This window comes from Eucalyptus grandis, chromosome 8 (genome assembly GCF_016545825.1).
Source record: "Eucalyptus grandis isolate ANBG69807.140 chromosome 8, ASM1654582v1, whole genome shotgun sequence".
In the NCBI taxonomy this organism is placed as follows: domain Eukaryota; kingdom Viridiplantae; phylum Streptophyta; class Magnoliopsida; order Myrtales; family Myrtaceae; genus Eucalyptus; species Eucalyptus grandis.
In genome coordinates, this window is record NC_052619.1 from 64417499 (window position 1) to 64439425 (window position 21927).

Sequence of the window (21927 nt, forward strand, 5' to 3'; positions counted from 1 at the left end):
ATCATTCTTAATTGCGACTCTTTTATAGAGTTATTCGCAAGACGATTTAAAAAAAATAAAATAAAAGAAGAAAATAATACAACCCGTGCATAATATGAGAAGAGAATAAAAGCAAAATTAAGGGAAAAAGAAAAGAAGAAAAAAAGCAAGGGGGGTGGGGCCCAAAAATACGTGCTAATATAATCGCAAATCCCAATGATTGAAGCTTAAAAAAATCTATGGTTAAACTGCTCCCTGATCTAGAAGGGGGGGCACTTCCGTAAATTCGGCACGACGACGAGGTTGCTCTTGTATATGTCGCCTCCGCATATCAAAACAGTTGCTTTTTTCTCTTCTTTCTCCTCTTCTTCTCGGGACATAAAAAATAAAATTAAAGGAGCGAGAAAACGCATCACGACTCGTTCTCCAAAATTTCGACGGACGGGGGGAAAGAATTCGGGTGAAAAAAGGAGCGATTTTGTACAATTCCAGGAGCTCAATTTCACTTGAGCTCACGAAAAGTTGTTTCCTTTTTCGCCTCCTCCTCCTCCTCCTCTTCCTCTTCCCCTCTCTCTCTCTCTCTCTCTGTGTTTCGCAGGTGAGCAATTGCGTTTTCTTTTTTCCCATCTTTCTTCCTTGACTTGTTGTCATCGAGGGCGGCGCTTTGATTCCGTGGGGAATTCGTTTGTGGGTGCGATGGCGTGGAATCGCATTAGTTGGTTGGGGGAATTTTGAGGGCTTTGCTCATTTCCGGGTCGGTTCTTGCTTGTGGTTGTGTTCCCGACTGTTGGGTCCTGCCCTTTCTTTGAGGAGTCGGGCAATTCCCCTCTTTCTTTCTCGGAATTGGGCTTCTGGGTTTGTGTTCTTTCGGCCCTTTGTTCGTGGGAATTTGCGTCTGCGCGGGTTGTTTTCGAATCTCGATTTGATTGATCTGGATTCGGTCTGCGGTTTCTGGGTCTGCGTTAGCTTTAATCTATGTTGGAAGCGGATCGAAAGAGATATTGGGTAGGGGTTGGGGGAGGGGGTTTGGGGGAAAAATTGGGTGGCTGACTGATTGTGTCTTGAGATACTGTGGAGGAAACATTTTTTGATGTATAATCTGGAGATCCGTTTCGATGCGATTTGATGTTACAGAGGCTAAGGACACGGTGTGAATTGCTTCTGTTGATTTTGGTCGCTGATTTCGATTTCTTGAAACTGGGTAGCTAGTCTTTTGTTTTTTTGACCCCCGCATTTGGTGAAACAGATGGTAAGGGGAGGGAAGGTTGGTAGCAAGAGGAACCCGAAGAAGGGGGTGAAGTCTAGAGACCAAGGTTCTGACGATTCAGATGAGGATTATGTAGTTTCTGATGAAGAAACAGATGCATCTGAGGATGCTGTGGGGGAACTAGAGGTGTCTGCGTTAGAGGAGAGTTTTGATGCTCTCGTGGAAGATGAAAATGAGGAGGAGGACGAGGATGAGGACGATGAAGATTATGATGGCAATGGTGCTGATGACGACGATGACGACGATGTGAATGAGGAGGAGGAGCAGGAGGAGTATGAGGATGAGGACGAAGATATGAAAAAGGTTGTCAATTCAAAATCGAAACCAAATTCACGGTCGTCCAGACAGAGGAAAGCTGGGAATAGCGTATCACTGAAAAAAGGTAGTGATTGCTTTGAAGAAGATGATGAGGAGTATGATGTGAATGAAGAGGACGATGAGGAAGATGATGATGAATTTGCACCGGATGAAGATGACTATTTGGATGATGAAGAAGATTCTGTGGCAAAGAAGAGCTACAGGAGTAAAGTGAATACCACAAGAAGGAAGTTGGGTAGAAGAGGTTTGCGGAAAAAGGTTTCTAGAGGTCATAAAAAGAGGAAGAAATCATCAAGTTCAAGAAACCGTTCGAGGAAGATGGTAAGGAAGCGTCCTGCGGTACAAAAGAAACCCAAATCTGCTGACGAACTCAACGACAGCGACGATGAGGATGATGTTGATTTTGGGGTGAGGCATAATGTTTGGAGAGAAAAAAGGAAGAATTGTTGGGGAAGAAGAAAGAGGAGGTATGTAGCGTCATCGGATTCAGATTTTGTGAGTTTGGCGTCGTCTGGTTGTGACTACACTATTTCTGAGGAAGAGAGAGAACAGGTGAGAGAAGCTAATGAGTACTGCGGGAACTTGTCAAGGAGCTCATTACCTTCCAAGAGATTGAAGAAGGATGGGTGCTTTGCTTTGAGAAGTTCATCTATCAGTAATGGGACAAGAGAGAATAATGATCCAGATCAAAAGACAAAGCCTAGCGGGATAAAGGGAAAAGAGAAGGTAGAAGAAGTAAACATTGGAAAGCCAAACTGTGGAATTTGCCTGTCAGCAGAGGACAAAAGAAGGGTTCGAGGGAGATTAGACTGCTGTAATCATTATTTCTGTTTCAAATGTGTCATGGAGTGGTCAAAGGTGGAAACTCGTTGCCCTTTATGCAAACAGAGATTTCGGGCCATTAGTAAACCTGCGAGATCAACTGCAGGAGTAGATCTGAGAGATGTGGTGACACAAGTACCAGAGCGGGATCAGGTATCATTTTGCTTGATCCTTCACTGTTGGTTTTTCTGTGACAGGCATGCTCTTGATGTTTTAGGTATACCTATCGTTTTGGTATTTCTGGATATTAAATGGCACGTTGTCTTTACAGGTCTATCAGCCAAGCGAAGAAGAAATTAGGGGTTATCTCGATCCGTATGAGAATGTAATTTGTACGGAGTGTCACCTGGGTGGGGATGATGGTCTTATGCTTTTATGTGACGTCTGTGATTCTCCAGCGCATACATACTGCGTCGGTCTCGGGAGGGAAGTACCCGATGGCAACTGGTACTGCGATGGTTGCAGACCCGCTGCCCTTGGATCTTCAAGTTCTCCGGGTCAAGATGCTTTGCCCAATCAAAGGACGACAAACATGAGTTTGTCTACCAGACTGTCACCCCCTGCCAATGCTATGGAAAGCTTTGACCTCAATGTGGCTCCTTCACCCCATCCATCGTATAATTTAGGATATGGGAATATTCAGTCTCCTAGGTTTTCTGGTGGATTCAGCCAAGCAACGCCGCCACTGTCTGGAGCAGGAGCTCCCACACTATCGGGAAGGAGATGGCTATTTCGTCAGATTCAGCAGATGCGATCTGGAAATAGACCAAGTCCTGTCGCTGTAAGAGCAGACGGAACAACTTCTGCTAGTGTTCGGTTTGGACCACTAAATTATTCCATTGATCAGGGTAGGCAAATGGGATCTCATCATACAGCTCAAGAAACGAGAGAGTCCTATGCTAATCTATTCGAGGAGAATGTACTGGAAAATCAGTCACCGTTGGTTCGAAGTAGGGATAACTTTGACTTGGGAGCAGGTCACTTGAGAAGGCAAGCAGGCAATGACCCTGACCTTGTTTTTACCCCTCCAATTCCCAGTACTACTGGCCGGGCACTTCTGGACGAACGTGCAGGGATGAGCTCAAATATAGTACCTGACCAGCATCATCAGTCCAGCAGCCGATCCAGCCTCGGTTCTGATGGGCCTACATCTCCTTATGCAGGAAGAGAAGATAGCCATTTTCGTAGAGAAAAAGAGGAATTGCAATCGATGGTCAAAAGCCATTTGAAAAGCCTTTCGAGAGATATCAGTTTAGGTATGCGAGTTATATGTCCTACTAGATTTTTGGTCCCAGTATTATACATATTACGCTCTAGAATCCTGTGGTCGTCCTCTTTATGATGCTTTCTTTCGAGTGCTTATCGCATTTGTTATTTCCTGGTGCCTTGCATGTGGTGAACTCATTGATATCATCGTTGATGCAGGTCAGGGTGATTTCAAGGAAATAGCGAGGTGTTCCACTCATACCGTCTTGGCTGCTTGTGGCCTTGAGCACAGGAGGAGCGAGGCCTACATGATCCCTCCGCCGTCCGGTTGTTCCCACGTAGACAAAATAGCCACTGGACAGACAAGCCTGATGAGAGGAGTTTGCTTGGCATGCTTCGATGTTTTCGTCAGAGACGTAACCCAAAAGATAATGAACACAAAACTGCCACCGCGTTGGCTTAGTTTAGGTCTTTAGGAATTGATGAAACATGGGCTGCCACTTTTTACACGTCCATCCTTTTTTCCTTGGGGGGGATTTAAGATGAAAAGTAGGGGGATTTTTGTCCATACTGATACTAGACTGACTGTTCATGGTCCCTAGAGGATCCATTTTTCTGTGATTACATTGATGATATTTATTTTTGGCTGAAGGGGTCCTATTTTTGGAAAGAGGTGGGTCAATCAATCTCTATGGTACTTCCTTTTTCTTCCCAGACCGTTGTCCCCTCTCTTTTCCATATAATTCAATAGAATAGAGGAGTGGCTCACTCACTTTTCAGATAGTAAATTCGACAATCTGAACCTAGTCAGAAGTTTAGATGTCGCATGGAATGTTCTCGTTCGTACGCACCGTGACTGATTGGGTCAAGTTTTGGTCGTGGAAACGGAGGCAGATGTCATCAAGCGAGAGTAGCATTGACTGAAAGTTTAAATTCGATAACGCCTGATTGCTGGTTACCGTGAAAATCCTCCCTCCACTCCATTTCCAACGCTTTTAAAAATTCCAAACTACAGTAAAAGTTAGCGGCTCTTACTCGATATTCTTTGCTCTTCCGAAAGCGCTTCCATGAGTTCGTGAATAATATAATACATACACGTAAAGGAAATTCCTTCGACATCGTTACTTTGAGAGGTCCAAGCATCACACTGGAGCTATGCACGTCAAAGCACGTCATTCTCATTTAAACTTTAACAATGATAAACAACAAACAAGGACGATACAGCATTTTCCCTCGGGCCTACACCAAAGTCGACAAGCAATGAATTACACTTTAGCTTATAAACCTTATTTCCCTCGCTTCCTATTTTAATACATCAGCAGACAACATGTTCACCCAGGGCCAACCATAAAGATTGCAGAGCCAGATTCTCGGTCACATAAAGCTCCATATCACCCGCCCCTCCACACCTACTCATAAATTGTCGTCGATTACGGTGGACCATAATAGCTCAGACACAAATTCAGACCTCTTTGCCCTCTCTTCACGATCCTTATCTGACAAAGGCGATGCTTGACTGTGGCTGGCACCAACAAAAGGCACACACGTTAGAAACAAGAACACCGCTGTCACAAGACAAAAGTAATGAAACGTTCGACCAAATTGTGAGACTGTTCACATGCTTATTATCTATGTATGTGCTCGACTTTCCTGATACGGCTGAAGCACACCCCAATTCCCTCACTTTTGAGAAAGAAAATTACTAGGACACAAAGAACAATGCTTTCCCTGACAAGCCCCAGCAGGAAGACAGGGCAATATAACTGATAATTGACTCATTGCCAGACCGCAGAAGAGCCTGTTGAATGATTTTTATAGATTCCGTCAACCAAAAGAACTCGTACCAGACCATAATTCGCTATCCACCCCAGCCGAACTCAAAAGCATCTCACTTCCTTCAAACTAATGCAACATGATGTAGTAACTTTCAAATAATTGTGTAGAAGATCATGCAGTGCAACAATCGATATGACAAGACAGCTAAAAAAAAGGTATTCCCTGGAGCAATAACACACCTTTCTGCCACATTTTCATTCAAACTTTTCTTGGCTGAGCTTGTTTCTATTTGAAGGGATGGCTGAGAACTGGAGAGATTCCCAGCAACAGGCGAAATAAAGGATGATAACAACGGATCTGGAGCCGCATTTGTTGAAGAAAGCATACCAGAGCCACCCAGAAGGGATTGGAGAGTCCCTTCTCGTAGTTCTCTCCTCAACAAAGAAAGTGTGGAGTGAGATCCACCTTTACGTGATTTCCTCTTACGCTGCATGTAACTCCCCGTTAAGGGAACATAGTTGTCGAGCATATTTGACATAACAATTTTCACTGAACACAGAGGCGGATTGAAGAAATGCATGGCTTGAAAATCGACAGAACAAACTAAAAATGGTGAATCAGCAATGATCAGTTCAACTTGGGAGCACACACCAAGACAGTCATATCATCCTCATAAGTCATAAGCTAGGTAATCCAGAGTCCCATTTTTAAAGTATTGTGTGGCAACTAGAAAAAGAAACTGCAAAACACTAGACGAAACTTGGTGGACACTAAAGTGAATTTTTTGAACCAAGCGTCATCCACAGGAAGTGGAAGTCAGAAAAGAAAGCAAGGTGCCTCACGATTCAGCACCTTCATGAAAAGCAACTAAATCAAATAAATAGCAAATTGCAAGTGAAGCAAAGAAGATATAGCAAATAGATCATATGCAATAGCATGTAAGGAAAGAGTGCAAGTAAAGATTGAAAAAGGATATCTTCAAAATATTTCCATGCTGTAAGGTTATGTGTGCAACCATATCAAACCCCACTCTCATTGCACAAACTGGACAAACCTGCAAAACAGAGATCAATCAGTTAGGATTTAGATTTTCGACATGCTTTCTTTCACATATCCTAATAGTTGCGGTTTTAGCACATAAATACAAATTTGCAGTGAACAAGCAAGTGCAAACATAACTTGCACAGAGCCATGCAAAGCACGCCACGTAGCCATTTACAGATATAATCCTGTCATTGCTGAAAGCCCCCTTACTACCAACCAAACAAGTGGTTCTCCAGAAGACCGATGTTTTTTAATATAGACGGACCAACCTAAGAGCCAGTCAGAAGTTAGAACAATGATATCTTAAACTTATAAATCGATCCATTGCTTAACCACAACAACCCAATCGAGGTGGCAGTCATACTGCCTTTCTTCATGGAGAAGGTGGGTGTTTCAAATCCCCACTCCCAACGTGTTCTTTTCCAAGGTGGCATTCTTGTCAACCGATTAATTTATTTAAGGCACAATAGAGTTGCAACGCCACTAGAATGGGAGATTGTATTTAGCATCCTTCTCACTATTGTCGAATTAAAACTCACTAGTTGGAGGATAATCACTCATGAATGCTAACAAGCCTTTCAACTGAATGTTAACTACGTTTCTCCAATTCATCATCCTATGGTTGCAGTTTCTGTTCTTCACCATCTTGCAAATAAGAGCCTCTCCCTTTATCTTTTTACTGCAATGTCTTTTAGTGCAAATGATTTATTGAAAGGCCACAGCTATTGCTTGCACCGAGTTCTGTTAAATCAGACAAAGAGTTCAGTTAAGTACACTAGAGACTGACGCAATGAGAGATATTAGGGCCTCTTAAGGAAATCCCACTGGAAAAAATAAATAAACAAATAACAAACTTTCCACAGTTAAGAACTGACTCATCGCCAAGATTAACAAAGAAGTTGGTTCACTTATTTGTGACATATCAAGAAATTGCAAGACCTGCACCAGGGGAGACAAGTATACAGTAACCTCGCAAACAACCTAACATGTTATAAGTAACTTATGTGATGTTGTTATCATCAACATATGAATTCGAGCAATACCCCATTCCTTGCCTCCAGCTGGTGCTCATCATCTATGTGGCAGCACAAGCCCAGGATGTCAAAGAACTCAGAACAGAAGGGGCAAGGGAACTCCTCTCTTATATCATAATCTCCATCGAATTCTTCGAACCCCATAAACATATCTGCATCCACAAAATCCCATTACATTAGATAAGCAGAGAAGCGCACCGCAATCACAAACTTCGGAATACATAAACAACCATCACCCTTGCCTATAGAACGAGGAAAAAGCCCAAACTTTACCGGGTCCACTCACTCTCTCAACTCGACCGCCGTGAGAGATTCGGCTGTACAAATAAGACAGACCGCTCTTACCGACTTTACTCAAGGAAGACGACGACGCTAGAGGCAAAGATGGAACATTTCGAAGACCAGTCACGGCCGATGCAACCGGGGAAAAAAAAAGTTCAAAAATTTTACATCTTTATCTGCCAATTCGACACCTTCTCCTCCTGCATCTATCCACACCGCGGCCGCTCTATCGATCATCGCGGTCTAAGCGGCCGACTCTAAAAAGACGTGCCAAACGCGATCGACCAAAGAGCAACAAACGACTGAAAACAGAAAAAAAAAAAAAAAAATCCATTCCTTCCTTCTCGTCTTATCTCCAGGCGAAGAAACAAATCAAACGCATCGCTCCAGAATTCTCCACCAAAAAAGATAAAAAAGACGAAACGATCGACCGATTCACCAGCGGCCGCCATGCACGGGGAAACAAGAAGCGAGAGGGGGAGGCTCACCGGATCTCGACTGGAGAGCGGACTGGTACCGCTTCGAGGCCGAGGACAGGCGCGCGCTCCACGAATCGCCGTCCATAGCAGCTGCTGCTCCTCCTCCTCCTCCTCCTCCTCCTTCCTCTCCCCCGAGCTGCCCGAAAGGTCAAAAGGGGCCGACGCAAATTCGCTCCGGACACAACCCCAAACAGGCCCCCGCCGCTCGTCGTCGTCGTCGTCGTCGTCGTCGGCGAAGAAAGAAGCGTCCGGCCGGCGAAGGTTCAGGTCGACGAGCGAACGATCGATCGGGAAGCCCTAGAAATCGGAGGAGGAATTTTGGGGGGGGGTGGGGTTCGAGCAGGAGAGAGAGAAGGGGAGTGAGAGCGATGGAGGAAACGACGGTGTTGGTGAAGGCAGGAGTGTCGTTCGTGGCGTGCTAAAGACTTTATTATTGTCCCCCTTATTTTCTTCCCCTCTCCCCCTTCCTAGATAATAGTGAAATAGATAAGAGGTGAAAAAAGAAAAATTGGAATTTGCTGGGCAGTCCCCCCCACACACTTTTTATTATTTATTTGTTCGTTTTTGCTCCTCTTTTTTCTTTTCTTTTCTTTTCTTACCTTTCGGGATACTTTTGACCGGATCAAATGGGAAAGCAGGAAATTTTTGGTGTTGTTTTTGTTTTGGTTTGGTTTGGTGCTATTCAGGGAGGAATCACTGTTGTGGGTCTTTATTTTCGTGTGGGATTTTTCTTCTCTTCCTCTTTTGGTCCTTTTGTATTGGAGCTGGTCATTGGTTTTATGCATTATCTACTCCTACAGCTAACATGGTTTTTCTTTTTCTTTTTCTTTTTTTATCCTTTTTCCCTCTTGCTTGATTTATTGAGAGTTTGAGGGATGTCTATAGGGAGTCAATTTTTTCTGTCGAAATCGCCCTTAATTTTAGAGATTGTAAGCATTTATTCCCGGACGGTTACATAAGATTCCATGATCTTTAATTTTTTATTTTCGGTCTTAATTGTCCATTCATTTGTTTTCCTTCGTATGTACAATCAACGTGATTTTTTTCCTTGGTACATCTTTCTTTTCTTTTTAATGAAAGTCTCTCTTAAAATATGATGAATGAATTAACATAGTTAGATAAGATGTTTTATGGAAAAGATACGCAGATAAATAATTACATTCATTTAATATTTTCTTCCGTCTTAAAGCAATTAAGAGTAATAGAGACATTTCATAAAGAAAAGAAAGAAGATGAAAGTACGCTTTTGCTTTTTAAAAGTCACATGCAATATAACACGCTAAAGCAAAAAATAACGGGAAGGGTAAAGGTCATAACAAAATGAAAGTTTAGAGATATTGTATAAAATTAGCATGCTAATGCTAGGATGGGCTAATTCACAAATACTTTGGTTTGGCATAAGTTCATAATATTAAGAAATTTTTTTATGTCAAATTGGCCTTTCTCTCTCTAAAGATTGTATGAGCACTTGTGCCACCTCTACTATTGTAAAATATCTATCACCACACGTATGTGAAAATTGTAGGATGGTAACAATGACATGATTGTTTCCTTTGAGCAGGACACTCCATGCACAAAAATGCTTGTGAGAGAGAGAGAGAGAGAGGTTGTAGCCCCAAAGGCATTTGAAATTTCATTTCTTTAAATAATGATAGGACACAAATTACAACAATGGTTGCTTCAAGATTGCTAATCTGACGAAATTTCCATGCCCCAGTATTTGTCACGAGCAGCAGCCGCTCCCTGTTGCTCTAGCATCACTCCTAAGCATCTGCTTGAAGAGGTGATGAAGCATGGATGAAAGAATCAGCTTGAACTTTTCTTCTTCTTGACACTGTTGAGATCTGTGGCTTTGAAAGATCTCTGTACGAGGTCAGAGGGCAGAATCTTGAGGTCGTGTGTCAATCTCTGAAGAATTGCTGACAATATGTTCACGTCCGACATAGCCCTATGAGCTGAACCCACCAATGGAATTCCGTAATGCTCGCGAAGCGATTGCAACGATATGCTTGAAGAAGGTTTCATTCCTGTCAAAAGAAGGCAAATACATTCAAGTCTTACTGTACGTACAGTTAATAGAATTCGTCAGTGAAGCAAACCATTTATGTGCACGTGCATAAGTCATTTGCCGCGTGCACAGAGAGAGAGAGACCTTTAGATTTCATCAACTCACGTGCCAGAGGAAGTGTGTCGATGAATAGCCAGTTTGCAGGAATCTCATAGGAGCAGCGATTAAATTCCTTTGACAAAAAAGGCACGTCAAAACGTCGAGCATTATGAGCGACAAAGAAGACTAATCCCCCAGATTTTTCGCGGCTCCTCACAAATTGAAGTAATATCGGTATCAAGTCCTCCATCCTACATAACCAAATTCCACTTCTGATCTGAGAAAATAATTTCAGCCAAAGAGCTAAAAACCTATAGACTTCCAAAATTGAGGAAAGCTGAAGAGCAACAGGACAACCATCAGCTTAGTATTTCATTAAGAAGACAATCCAGCCAACAAAGCACATAACACAGGTAATGGGAAACCATCTCATGTCACTTCATTATTTTCCAAAGAGAAGCCAAACTATAAAACCATTCCGTTTCTGCTCAACTAGCTATAATCTCGCAAGTACTGGGTAATACAGACTGGACATCCAAACTATCAGTTGAAGAGGCATTTAAAACACAAAAGCAAGACAAACTGCTAATAGAAGACTCAACAACAATAAAAAGCTTTTTTCAAAAGAAGAACTAAGGATTCCATCTTCTTGTTGCAGCCACAAGTCCCCAAGCATGAATAGTCCTTTCCAGCACAAAAGCTTCTACTTTTTGAGGGGTGCACAAGGGTCACTACTGTCACCTAAGGTGAACAAATAACATCATCCTTTTAATGACAAGTCTGCTTATAACTAACGGTCAAATTTTAGCTAAATCTCAAGCATGGTCCAATGGTTCATCTTAACCCCCCACAGAAGAACCTGTTCTCTTTGGAGCTCATGAAAGTGAAACACAGTTTTCGCAGTTACTACATTCTCATCATTTGGTTTTTCCTTTTCCTAATTCAACACCAAAAGGGGCAACAAATAAAAAAAGCATAGGCACGGGAGCAGCATGTACATCAAATGAAGGTTGCCTGAGGTATCTGTATCGGGTAATGTACTCAGAAGAAAAGTTCAAGGAGCAGTGCTCCTAACTTTTTGCCCACAGATGATTACTCAGTCAAAACATGTTAAACATAATAGACAACTTGAAAAGGACACTAATGCTTATATAAAAACATTGATAAACTTGATCAGAACCATGAACTTTGAGAAATAAAAGATATTGTGATCTGAATATACCACTTGAGACATATTGGACTATCTTTAATGTTGAGGAAGCTTTTTTCACGTGATCATTTTCTTGTCGCTTTAATTCATATACTGAAGTTGACAATACAAATTCATACTTGCAAGTGAATAGATATACCTGGGAACCTCAGGCCTGTTCACCATATGGGTTGTAATGCCATGAATATAAGCATTCGGAACAGAACGTCCTGGATTTACAAGCGTCTGGAAAGTGCTATTCTTGCCCCCTGAAAGATCTTGCAACGCAATCTCAATGATTCTTTCACTCTCTCTACTAAATCCTGTAGTCTCCAGATCAAAGACAATTAGGGTCACAAGGCTGGCTAATTCTTTGTTCTCAGCAATCTTTTGTTGAACATCAGAATACTCAATTTTGCAGAACTCGGTTATTCCTGTTTTTTCTATGTTCAGCGTTGTGCTTGCAGAGATTATAGCATCCGAAACTCCATCCCTAACATCACTGTGTTTATTGCCTAGGGTCTTGTTCCTTCCCCCTGTTCTTGAAGAAGATGGTCTCCTTATCCATTTCCTACTGTATCCTCCTTCAAGCCCAGAAGTCTTTGAACTGAACAATGTAAAGTGAGAAGCGTTCTTGTCAGGTCTACCAAGAGTGTGGAAGCTTTGACGCCAGAAACCAGCCAATCTCGGTATTCCAACTCTTGAAATTTGTAAGATTGAGAAGCACATAGTGAGAGTTCGCATCTGAGATTGAAGGACAAAGGATTTGGAACTGAACAGGAGGAGAATATGATGTCACTCCATTGCTCCAGCTATTACCTAAAATTCAAAGTAAGAATCTCAGAAATGTTGAACTTGCAAGACAAGCATGTGACAATCAATCCCACTGCAAAGCAGTGTGAAGAAGAGACATCTGCAAGCACACAAGATACAGCAAATAGAATGCAGGCGACCCACGTATTTATCTATTATCATACCAAATAAGACAAGGTTTTTCTCAATCGTTTTGAGCCAGCCATGTTTTTTTTTCCCAGTTGCTACAACCCAACGGACGGAAACAATTGTAAATTCATATTCATTACAAGCAACGCCTAAAACCGAGTTAGAGAACGCGGAAAAGGCTCAGTTCCAGTGGCATATTCCTATTCCCTCACGGTATTTCACTGCCTCCTTCACAAACAAAAATTTGAATCCAAAGCAAAATGAATGCTTTAACATCTGGATGCAAAGTTCAAGTAGCAAAACTAGAACGAAACCAGATAAATTGGATCAGCCAAGAACACTTTAGCAAGAGACATTTCATAATTCACAGAGTATCCCCGCATTCAAAGATAAGAATCAGTAAAAAGCACCTAGATTCCATCAGCTAACGTGCAAACGAAGGATACCCACTTAAATCGGGCCGGACTAAAGCTCAAAGCTGGAAGCTTTAGCGATAGGACAACACATTTCTATCGGATCAAATCTTGGGTCACGCTGGATTCAGGCAAAACGGATGCTCAGCAATTTCAAACTCACATCACTCCAACCAACTCCCGTGCTGCCCATTACCCGGTTGCCGATTCAAAGAGTTCTCATTCTCTATCAGCTCTACCAAATGGAATTCAAAAACTGGTGCTAGCGTGCAAACAAAGGAAACCCACTTAAATCGGGGTGGACTAAAGCTCAAAGCCGGAAACTTTAGCGACAGGACAACACATTCCTATCGGATCAAATGTCGGGTCACGCTGGATTCAGGCAAAATGGATAGCCAGCAAGTTCAAACTCACATCACTTCAACAAACTCCCGTGCTTTCCATTACCCAGTTGCTGATTCAAAGAGTCGGAACCTCCGTCAGCTCTACCAAACGGAACTCAGAGAGCGGTTGGCTAGCACACGAAAGGAACAGAACAAACCCAGAAAAGAGAACGGAACAGAGAGAGAGAGAGAGAGAGAGGGATGCCTGGTCGTGTGATGATTCGACGCCAGGCGAAACGGAACCGCGCGTTTGAAGTAGGAAAAGGTTGCGAATTGGATTACTTATACTGGTGGGGAAGGAACCTCCTCGGGAAGAGAGGGAAACGTGCACGGGGAAATGGAAATGTGGAGTGAGAAATAATCTCGGAGGAGAGAGAGAGAGCGTGGGGAGAATGGAGCGAGTGGGGGAAAGGAAGGAAGCAAGCACGAGGCAGAAGCAGGCACCTCCGCTGCTTGCGGATCGAGAGAGCCCCTGTCTGACCCGATCCATGCCTCTCGGGTCCATCCTCAAAACCCGGGTGACATTTTGTCAAATGAATTGGCCTTTTCTTCAACTTTCGCCTCCATATACTTTTAACTTATTCAATGTTTAAATTAATTCTTCAATTATATGAAAATATTCAATATTTTTCTTCCATTAATTCAAGTTTAGAGATACATGTACTACATTGAGCATGTATCAAAGTTCAAGTACATTGAATAATTTGAAAATTAAAGGAGGATATTCACATAGGACTAAAATTTATGAACCATATTAAACAAATTTAAAATTCATGGATTACATTACATATTGAACCAAAATTTATGGATCATTTGTGTTGTTTTCCTTTTGTTTTCCTAGCTTGTTACAATTAAAGTTCACAATATATAATTTTTTATACGTTAATTCACATATAATTTTATAGATTAGTAAATGAGATAGTGCTTTAAAATAAAAATTCTTAGTAAAAGAGCATAAAAGAGAGACTTTGGGCAACAAACTAAGAGTCTCACTTATTATAAATATTCCAATTGCATAATTACTTCGCACACCTATTTCACTAAAATTTAAAATTAGCGAGCCTCTTATTGCGGTCCCATATAAAAGTTGATAGTAAGAGAGTCTCTTCACATGAACAATGCCCAACCAAGCTATACGCACACTCAACCAGGCTATATGCACATGATGCAAATCAAATAAGTGTTACCATGCTAAAATAGTTCTCTCCCTTTTTATTCCGTGATGCGCAGAAGTTAGCACGAGAAATCACCGAGTTTGACAACATTTTCTTAAGCTTATCTTCCTTTTTCTTCTTTTCGTTTTCCCAATGGAAGAAACTTGCACGCACCTTCTGCCTTCTAAATCTTGAAACGAGAAAGAAACTCTCGTGAGTTGCCCGATCAGTTGAAACTAGTTTCCAACTCAAAAGGTCGAAATTCAAACCAGAGGAGGACATCGTGATGTTCTCTTTCTGTATTAACGTGCAGAGACAACCTACCTGCGACTTTCAAAACGCAAAAATAAGACCAACAAATCCGGCTTTCAGATACAATCCCACCCCAAACTCAAGTCTCTCTCTCTCGGGTTCTCTGAGACCGAGGATTGTCAACGCAACTCCTGGTTAGCATTGCCGGAACAAAAGCGGAGCCACGTCGTTGTTCCTTACTTTTTAAGGTAAAAATGCCTCCTGCGCATATGCGTTCGCTGTTTGCTTAAGTAAGGCATCAAAACACCAAAACGAAATCATTTCCTGTAAGTTACACACTTCCGCATGCTGTTTCAGCTTGATAATAGTTAAAATATGGTTTCATCAAGATAAGGACTTTAAGTTAAAGAGATTTTCCAAAATACAAATTGCATTTGATATATTATAATCTAAAAATCCATTGCGAAATACCTTTAAACAAAATAATTTATATTTACAAAGACTTATTATTAAAAAAAAAAAAAAAAAACTAATCAAGAAAGGGCAATGGTCACCGACGATTCAAATCTGTCACCGACGGCGATTGTCTGAGATTGCTGGACCTTAGACGGCCCTCGGCAAGGGTCGCTTCGGGTCGACATAGGTGAGACCTAGTTGAGACCCTCGCCGCACCGATCACAGTGAGACCCTTGCCTGAGGTTGCGTGGCCTCGGCAAGGGCTGCCTAGGGTTAAGCGACCCTTGGTGACCCAGGTGAGACCTAGCTGAGACTCTTGTCAAGGTAACCGATCATAAGCAAAACCCTTGCTTGAGGTCGCGTTGCCTTGACAAAGGCCACTTGTGACCAGGCAATCCGTCGCCTTGCCCCTTGTGATCACGCAACCTGTCACCTTGCCGAGGGTCGTGCGGCCTAGATACAAACAAAGGTCGCATGACCTATTAGCAATAGTCGCTTGGATCACCATGACCGTCGCCAGCCTCTCTCTAGTCTGTCGCCAGCCCCCCACAACTCGAACGTCTTCCCTCAACGAATAAGATAAACAGTGAAGCAATAAGGGCAAAACTGGAAAATAAAAAGTTAGTCAAAGATGGTTTGGGAAGAAAATTTCTCACTAACCTACCCGAATTTGCATGCCGAGAAGGCTGAAAGCCCATGCAGCCCAAGGCATCGCAAGATCAACTTTTGCTTTTCAGCTTTCAGAAAGCTACCTTTCCCCTAATGGGATTTATAAAATCTCTTCCAAACACCCAACATTTTGTAGGCTCTGGGTGTCCAAAGTCCATTCCCAATGCAAGTTCCAAACGCACCGCGTCAGGTGTCTGGCGCACCAATTAAAATTGTCCAGAGAAGCAAAAGCCAAAGGAATCATTTATTCACATCTTTTGCATATAACATAAGAGTTGACATTTCAACAAATAGAAGGCAATTGCTGCCACGCTCTGTCTCGACGACAGAAAAATCCGCAAGAACAGGGAGAAAATGGAAAATGGAAAATAACTATAATAGTGACCCTTAACAACTGTAAAGAAATAAAATACTGCTCAAGATTTCAGCGGAGCAATATAACAATATACCATTGTGAAGACAACAAGACTACAATAGCCCGACAGTAATTACTTTAAAACTGCAAGATCCTTGACAGGAGCCCAACTGACAGCGACGACCTCTTGCAACAAAAACTTCGACCAAGAGCGCTCTCTTTAGCTGCAGCGTCATCAATCCACATATAACCACACCGAATTGCTCTCTTCACAAAGCTTAATCCAGACCCAAGCCATTCCAAGCATGACTCCAAAATCTCATAAAAACTGGACACAACAGGGCGACTATGAGCGACACCTGACCTCAATGCAGATTCCATTCCATCCCTCCGCAGTTTGACAACTTTATATAATTCAGCAACAGCTTTCCCTGCAGGAGTAAAATCACAAGGACAAACGATATCAAACTTAGTAGGACGAGCTAAATGAACCTAAAAAACAAAAACCCCATGGGTCTGAAACAAAAACCCCATTGCTCATACAACCCAACCTTAGCCAAACTTGAAACCACCAGACGGAACAGGAGGCAGCTCATTTCCTCCAAACGGTACACCAGGGTGCGCAGAATCCTCAGGAGGCATCGCCTCATCTTCTTCTTCCAACCAGTATGTTTCAAGAAGCTTAACCGCTTTCTCATATATCTCATTGTTGTCATGACTCTGCAAGTTCTCAATCTTCTCTAAGCCCTCGGCATCGTCAATCATTTGAGCATAAAGATTCACATCACCTGTACCTCCTAGGTTTTTCTCAGCTTCCCCAACCTTCAAAATGTTCTCAAGACCTTCTAAACAGACGGTCACAATTCTTGGATCAGGACAGATGAGAAGATCACACAGAGGCTTTATACACCCTTGACAAACAAGGAACCTGCAGCAACAAAGTTAAATCAAAATCAAAGATATAGCACCACTCAAATACAAAAAGAGACTTCTTACCAAAAAAAGTAAAATACAAAAAGAAACACTTATACAAAGGTAACTCATACTTTATCTGTTCATGAGAACCTCCGGATGTAGCATTGGAGATTGCCCATGCAGCTTCCTTTTTGATGTCAAATTCAGCATTTTGAAGTAAATGGACGAGTGGAGCTATTATATTAGCCTCTATGACAGCCTGTAGAGTATCATACAAACAAATGGTCATGCATGATGAAGATGTTGACAAACCACTACGCTCTATATAAAACTTCAGCTTGCATTCAATCAAGGAAAACAACAAAAAAGAAAACAAAAGAAGCATTAAGAAATATTTTACCTGAATCTGCTCCTTGTTTCCAGCAGTGATGTTTGAGATGGTCCAACATGCTTCCTTCTTGATGCTTTTCTTGTAATTTCCAGTCAACAGGTTAAGAAGGCATGGTAGTGCTTGGTGGTTGATGATGCACTATATCAAAGGAAAAAAATTACAACAAACTGAGTGTGTTCCCAAACATACTTTCTTATAAGGATGTTGCAACAACATAACCCTTTCAAATACCTGAGTTTGTAAATCATCCCCAGTTACGATATTCCCAACAGTGCGAAGGGCAGGAATCAGCACTGACGGAGATGGATGGCTGACAAAATCGATCTCACATTAACCATCACGTATAAAAGGGAAAAAGGATCCAAACCCAAACAATGAAGAGACAACAATCCTATCAACAAAACAGTGTAGAAAAAAAGAACTCACAGAAGCAGTTCAACAAGCCTGGGACAAACGCCAGCTTCAATTACAGCTTGAATTTTGTCATTTGTTCCATCAGAAAGATAGGATAGTGCCCAACATGCATCAGTCAAGACCTCTTCATCATTTGAATGGATAAGACGTTCAAGAGCTGGAAGTGCGGGCCTAACCTGTCAGTGAACAGATAAATATTGGATGTCAAGGCAAAAACTGTCATTGCCAACATATAGTCTTAGGTGACAAACTGTACATGTACTTTAATCAGCAGAGAGGTTGACCATATCCATATCAATTCATCAAGTCATTTAATTAAGTCTTTGAACAAGAGGCAACAGGCATAAACCAACCAACCTGATCAAAAGGAGGTTGTGGCTTTCCCCTACAAAAGTTCGAGAGAGTCCAGGTAGCATTTCTCAGCATTGACAGTTTAGCATGCTCATTCAACTGTGCCAATAAAGGAAGCAAAGCTCCATTTGCAAGAACCAGATCACGGCATTTAGGAGAATCACCAGCAACATTTCCCAGTGCCCACACAGCCTGTTCCAAAAGAGAAGGTGAGTAGAGTCAATTGATTATTTGATCACACACTTAACAAAACAGTCCAAGTTTCAACTAAGCAAGAACAGAGGTAAAAGAAAGCATAGTATCATCCACACTATACCTGCTCACGAACATCATCACTAGGAGAAGCAAGAAGTTTAACAAATATAGGGACGGCTCCGTGATCAACCACAACTTTAGTGTTCTCAGATGTCCCGGAAGCAATATTAGTAAGAGCCCACGCTGCTTCGAACTAGAATTGGTCAAACAATTGAAAAGTTAGCACCAAAGTTGAAAGAATGTTCACAAGAGTTGATTAACAATGGCATCTCTTAATACCTGGAGTTGAGGAAAATCCTCCCTCATTAGAAACTCAACAAACCGTGGAACAACTCCAGATTGTATAACTTCTTCAATTGGAGGGCTGCGTTCTGATGAAGTGGAGTAAAATATTATAATTTGCATATAAAAAGCAAACTACACTTTGCATAAAATGTTAGTTCTTATTGTGTAAGCCTCTCAACCACACAATAAAAGCAACTGCAGAACATGCACTATACAATGTAAAAAAAACTCACCAATAGAGAGTAATTTTCTAAATTGAGTAGTGGCCTCCAGTTGCAAGTTATTATCATCACTATATACACCACCAATCATGGAAGGCAAATGTTCCAGCTGATGTTATATATTAACAACAAAAAACTGTCAGGATAACAACTCCATGAACACGAGTATGATTACCATTAAAACATGCAAAAAGCATGAAAACAGTTTCACCATAGCATTTTCTCTTAATTCATTAGAAAATATAAAATTGATGGGAATTAGCAATATCCACCGTGCTAGAACAATTTTTCAAACTACCTAGATAAGTATAATTTTTCTTTTTAAAAAATAAAATTCCTACAGGTCGACCTGGTTGCCAGCAATGGCATAATTAGATAGACAGACAGAAGTAACTATGTGAGTAGTTACCCACATCCAATTCCTTTTACTTTCCCATTCTAACAGAAGCAATCCAAGTTCCAATATAAACAATGCTAAAATGAAGGCTTAAAAAGAATCAAAATAAGGGAGCTCTCCCTCAAGATGCAACCTAGAAGACAACCAAACACTACATAGACCATATGTTCCTTTTAGCATTAAAAAAAAAAAAAAAGTATTTCTTTCGATAGTCAAACTGATAAATGAATTCCAAGCGAAGCTGCTCTTCCAGTCATATCTAGTTCCCTCCCAAAGAAAGAAAATCCAAAAGCTAGCAAAGATCACAGGTATAATTTCTCATATGCAACACATTCTTTTCCACTTTAGCTCTATAAACAACCAATCCTCATAACTGTCTCATGAGTTAACTACTCCAAACTAAATTGGGAGAGAAAAACAAGACCAAGCATATAGCTACAACAAGATTACAGGACCCCTCTCTAACGTGGCAAGGGAAAAGGTCATCTCCACATATCCCAGTTTACTAAAGATGATGGATGTCAATAAACCAAACTCAAAACGCAATAAAGTAGCTCACTTTTCAAGCCGTTTGTGTTCCTTACGTCCAATAGCTTAAGCCCCTTATGCAGTTAGTCACATTTTCAATGAGCTCAACACACATCTATGATGGTTCTTCGCTAACGCTTCAATCTATCAAGAATCGTGACCCAACTAGAATACACGAATAACATGCACAAGGTGATCGATGTCTTTATAATTCTGCGAATCTAATATTAAGATAAACCCAATTTCCATCCGAACAAAACAAAAACTCCTTCCAGATGAAGGGCTTCATCACGAACAATCAAGCTCAATTAGAGGTCTCCAATTTACATCCCAGCGAGCCAAAAACCAACCTCCACATCAAACAACAAACGAAGCTACACAACCAGTCCCTATCCCGACACGGTCAGAATCATCACCCGATCAATCGGACAGAACCGCTCAATCAACCAGTCGCGAAATAAAGCAAAAAGCAAGCCGATTGCCAGCCCACACGAAACCCTAAACCATCACATCCAAAGGACGACGACGAGGGATTCTCTCACCTTCTTCTCGACGGCGGAAGAGTGGAGCGACGGCGCGGTCTGCTGCTGGGCCTGGAGGCCCTCCCGCCTCTTCTTCTGCAGGCTCTCCTCGCGCCGGTTCTTGCGAATCTCCACCATGTTGTCCTCCCTCCGCCGCCGCCCCTCCTCCGCGTCGACCGCCACCTTGTAGCGGTTCCGGCGGACCTCCGTCCTCGCGTTCGGCCGGAGCGACATCGTCGGGGCGGGGGATCGATCGGGGGCGCAGCCGAGGCGGTGGACCAGGGAAGGGGAGCGGGCAAAACCCTAGAGAGAGAAAGCGAGAGGGTTTTAGAGAGGGTTGCGATCGGTCAGAGAGCGGGGAAGAGCTAGAGAGAGAAAGTGAGTGAAGAGAAGAGGCTCGAAGGAGGATCTGCTTTATAGCGGAGCTCGTGCGAGTCGACGCCATGGAAATGAGATTGGGCCCCGATCGTAGCGGAACTACGGAAATGCCATTCGTTTTGAATTTGAAAATATGGGGAAAAGGTTTTTTTTTATAACTTTTTTCGAAAGGTCATAATATAATATACCATTTATTTTTCGGTCCACTGTTGAACAAATGATGTTTTTTATTCGAACCCCTATGTTATGTCCTTCATTAATGACTCCTCGAAATGAATTCAAGTACTAATTTCCAAGGAAAATTTCGAAATAAGGCAAGAAAAATCATTTCAGCTAAATTGGTAATAACATAATAAGGGATTAGGAAATTGCGTCTTAACAAGGTAATGCTTAAATATATAGATTTGTGAGATTATTTTAAAAGGATTGAGGAAAAGTAAATCGTTGGATGACACAAATTCTACGGGTCAAATACAATTTAAGGGGACTCTTTTTACTTCCCAATGAGAATTGAGCTCATACTCATAGTAGGTTTTTTTTTTCTCAAATAAATGCCTAAAATGACTAATTTAGTTTCAAATAAGGGTCCAAACCACTTACTAGCAAAATCTTCATCCACGGCTTGTCCGGTGGATAAAATAGGGGCAAATTGGCTAGATAAAAAAAGGAAGAAGACCAAATCCCTAAAAATAGAAAGCTCCCAAATTGTGGTTAGCTGGCCATTGCGCTGGAATTTTCATGTTTAGCTAATTAGAAGCAATAAATGATCAGAATATGCAGCCTCTCCATCATTCAAATTGGATCTCTATAAGCTGTTACCGTGACAAGCAATCCTTAAAGAAGACAGGAACTAATGCACAGATGCACTGTGCCAAGAAACTTAAAAATATTTGAACAGATTATGGTAATGGGTTTCTTTTCCGAAGGTGTCTATGGATTCAGACATTGCAGCAACAATGTTTTTTTTTTTTTTTACCTGGGTAGATCCAACCACAATTTAGGACTTTTTGGTTTTTAGGGATTTGGACAGTTTTTACCTGGTTCAACTCAGAAATTCTTGGACCAAATCACTCCTGCTTCAGTCGCCGGAACAAGTAGCGACGGGACAAGAGGTCTACAATTGATCCTTTTTTGTAAAAATGCT

General features: G+C 41.8%; 4 protein-coding genes across 7 annotated transcripts; 1 reads left to right on the forward strand and 3 right to left on the reverse strand.

Moving 5' to 3' along the window:
* The first annotated feature begins 339 nt into the window (after nucleotides 1-339).
* On the forward strand, nucleotides 340-4299 carry LOC104414656. Its single transcript, XM_010025805.3, has 4 exons — nucleotides 340-577; nucleotides 1226-2539; nucleotides 2658-3642; nucleotides 3812-4299. The coding sequence occupies exons 2-4, from the start codon at nucleotides 1226-1228 to the stop codon at nucleotides 4066-4068; spliced, it is 2556 nt and encodes an 851-aa protein (XP_010024107.1). The 5' UTR covers nucleotides 340-577; the 3' UTR covers nucleotides 4069-4299.
* Nucleotides 4300-4699: 400 nt separating this feature from the next.
* Nucleotides 4700-8605, reverse strand: LOC104414657 (protein DEHYDRATION-INDUCED 19 homolog 3). Its single transcript, XM_010025806.3, has 5 exons — nucleotides 8217-8605; nucleotides 7456-7598; nucleotides 6345-6422; nucleotides 5608-5861; nucleotides 4700-5114 (listed from the first exon to the last, which is right to left on the reverse strand). The coding sequence occupies exons 1-5, from the start codon at nucleotides 8290-8292 to the stop codon at nucleotides 5006-5008; spliced, it is 660 nt and encodes a 219-aa protein (XP_010024108.1). The 5' UTR covers nucleotides 8293-8605; the 3' UTR covers nucleotides 4700-5005.
* A 1209-nt stretch (nucleotides 8606-9814) lies between these two features.
* On the reverse strand, nucleotides 9815-13685 carry LOC104414658 (exonuclease DPD1, chloroplastic/mitochondrial). Of its 4 annotated transcripts, none has more exons than XM_010025807.3 (4): nucleotides 13447-13685; nucleotides 11664-12322; nucleotides 10360-10565; nucleotides 9815-10234 (listed from the first exon to the last, which is right to left on the reverse strand). In XM_010025807.3, exons 2-4 carry the CDS (start codon nucleotides 12245-12247, stop codon nucleotides 10014-10016), a joined length of 1011 nt encoding a protein of 336 aa, XP_010024109.1. In that variant the 5' UTR covers nucleotides 12248-12322; nucleotides 13447-13685; the 3' UTR covers nucleotides 9815-10013. The 4 variants fall into 4 exon arrangements, with proteins under 4 accessions (XP_010024109.1, XP_018716773.1, XP_010024113.1 ...); XM_018861228.2 differs by lacking the exon at nucleotides 13447-13685 and adding an exon at nucleotides 13273-13417; XM_010025811.3 differs by lacking the exon at nucleotides 13447-13685 and adding an exon at nucleotides 12896-13231.
* A 2308-nt stretch (nucleotides 13686-15993) lies between these two features.
* On the reverse strand, nucleotides 15994-20797 carry LOC104414659 (importin subunit alpha-1a). The gene is made up of 11 exons (XM_010025813.3): nucleotides 20427-20797; nucleotides 18972-19068; nucleotides 18733-18824; nucleotides 18515-18646; nucleotides 18205-18390; nucleotides 17860-18023; nucleotides 17665-17743; nucleotides 17443-17571; nucleotides 17174-17301; nucleotides 16679-17055; nucleotides 15994-16558 (listed from the first exon to the last, which is right to left on the reverse strand). The coding sequence occupies exons 1-10, from the start codon at nucleotides 20637-20639 to the stop codon at nucleotides 16680-16682; spliced, it is 1596 nt and encodes a 531-aa protein (XP_010024115.1). The 5' UTR covers nucleotides 20640-20797; the 3' UTR covers nucleotides 15994-16558; nucleotide 16679.
* Between the last annotated feature and the right edge of the window lie 1130 nt (nucleotides 20798-21927).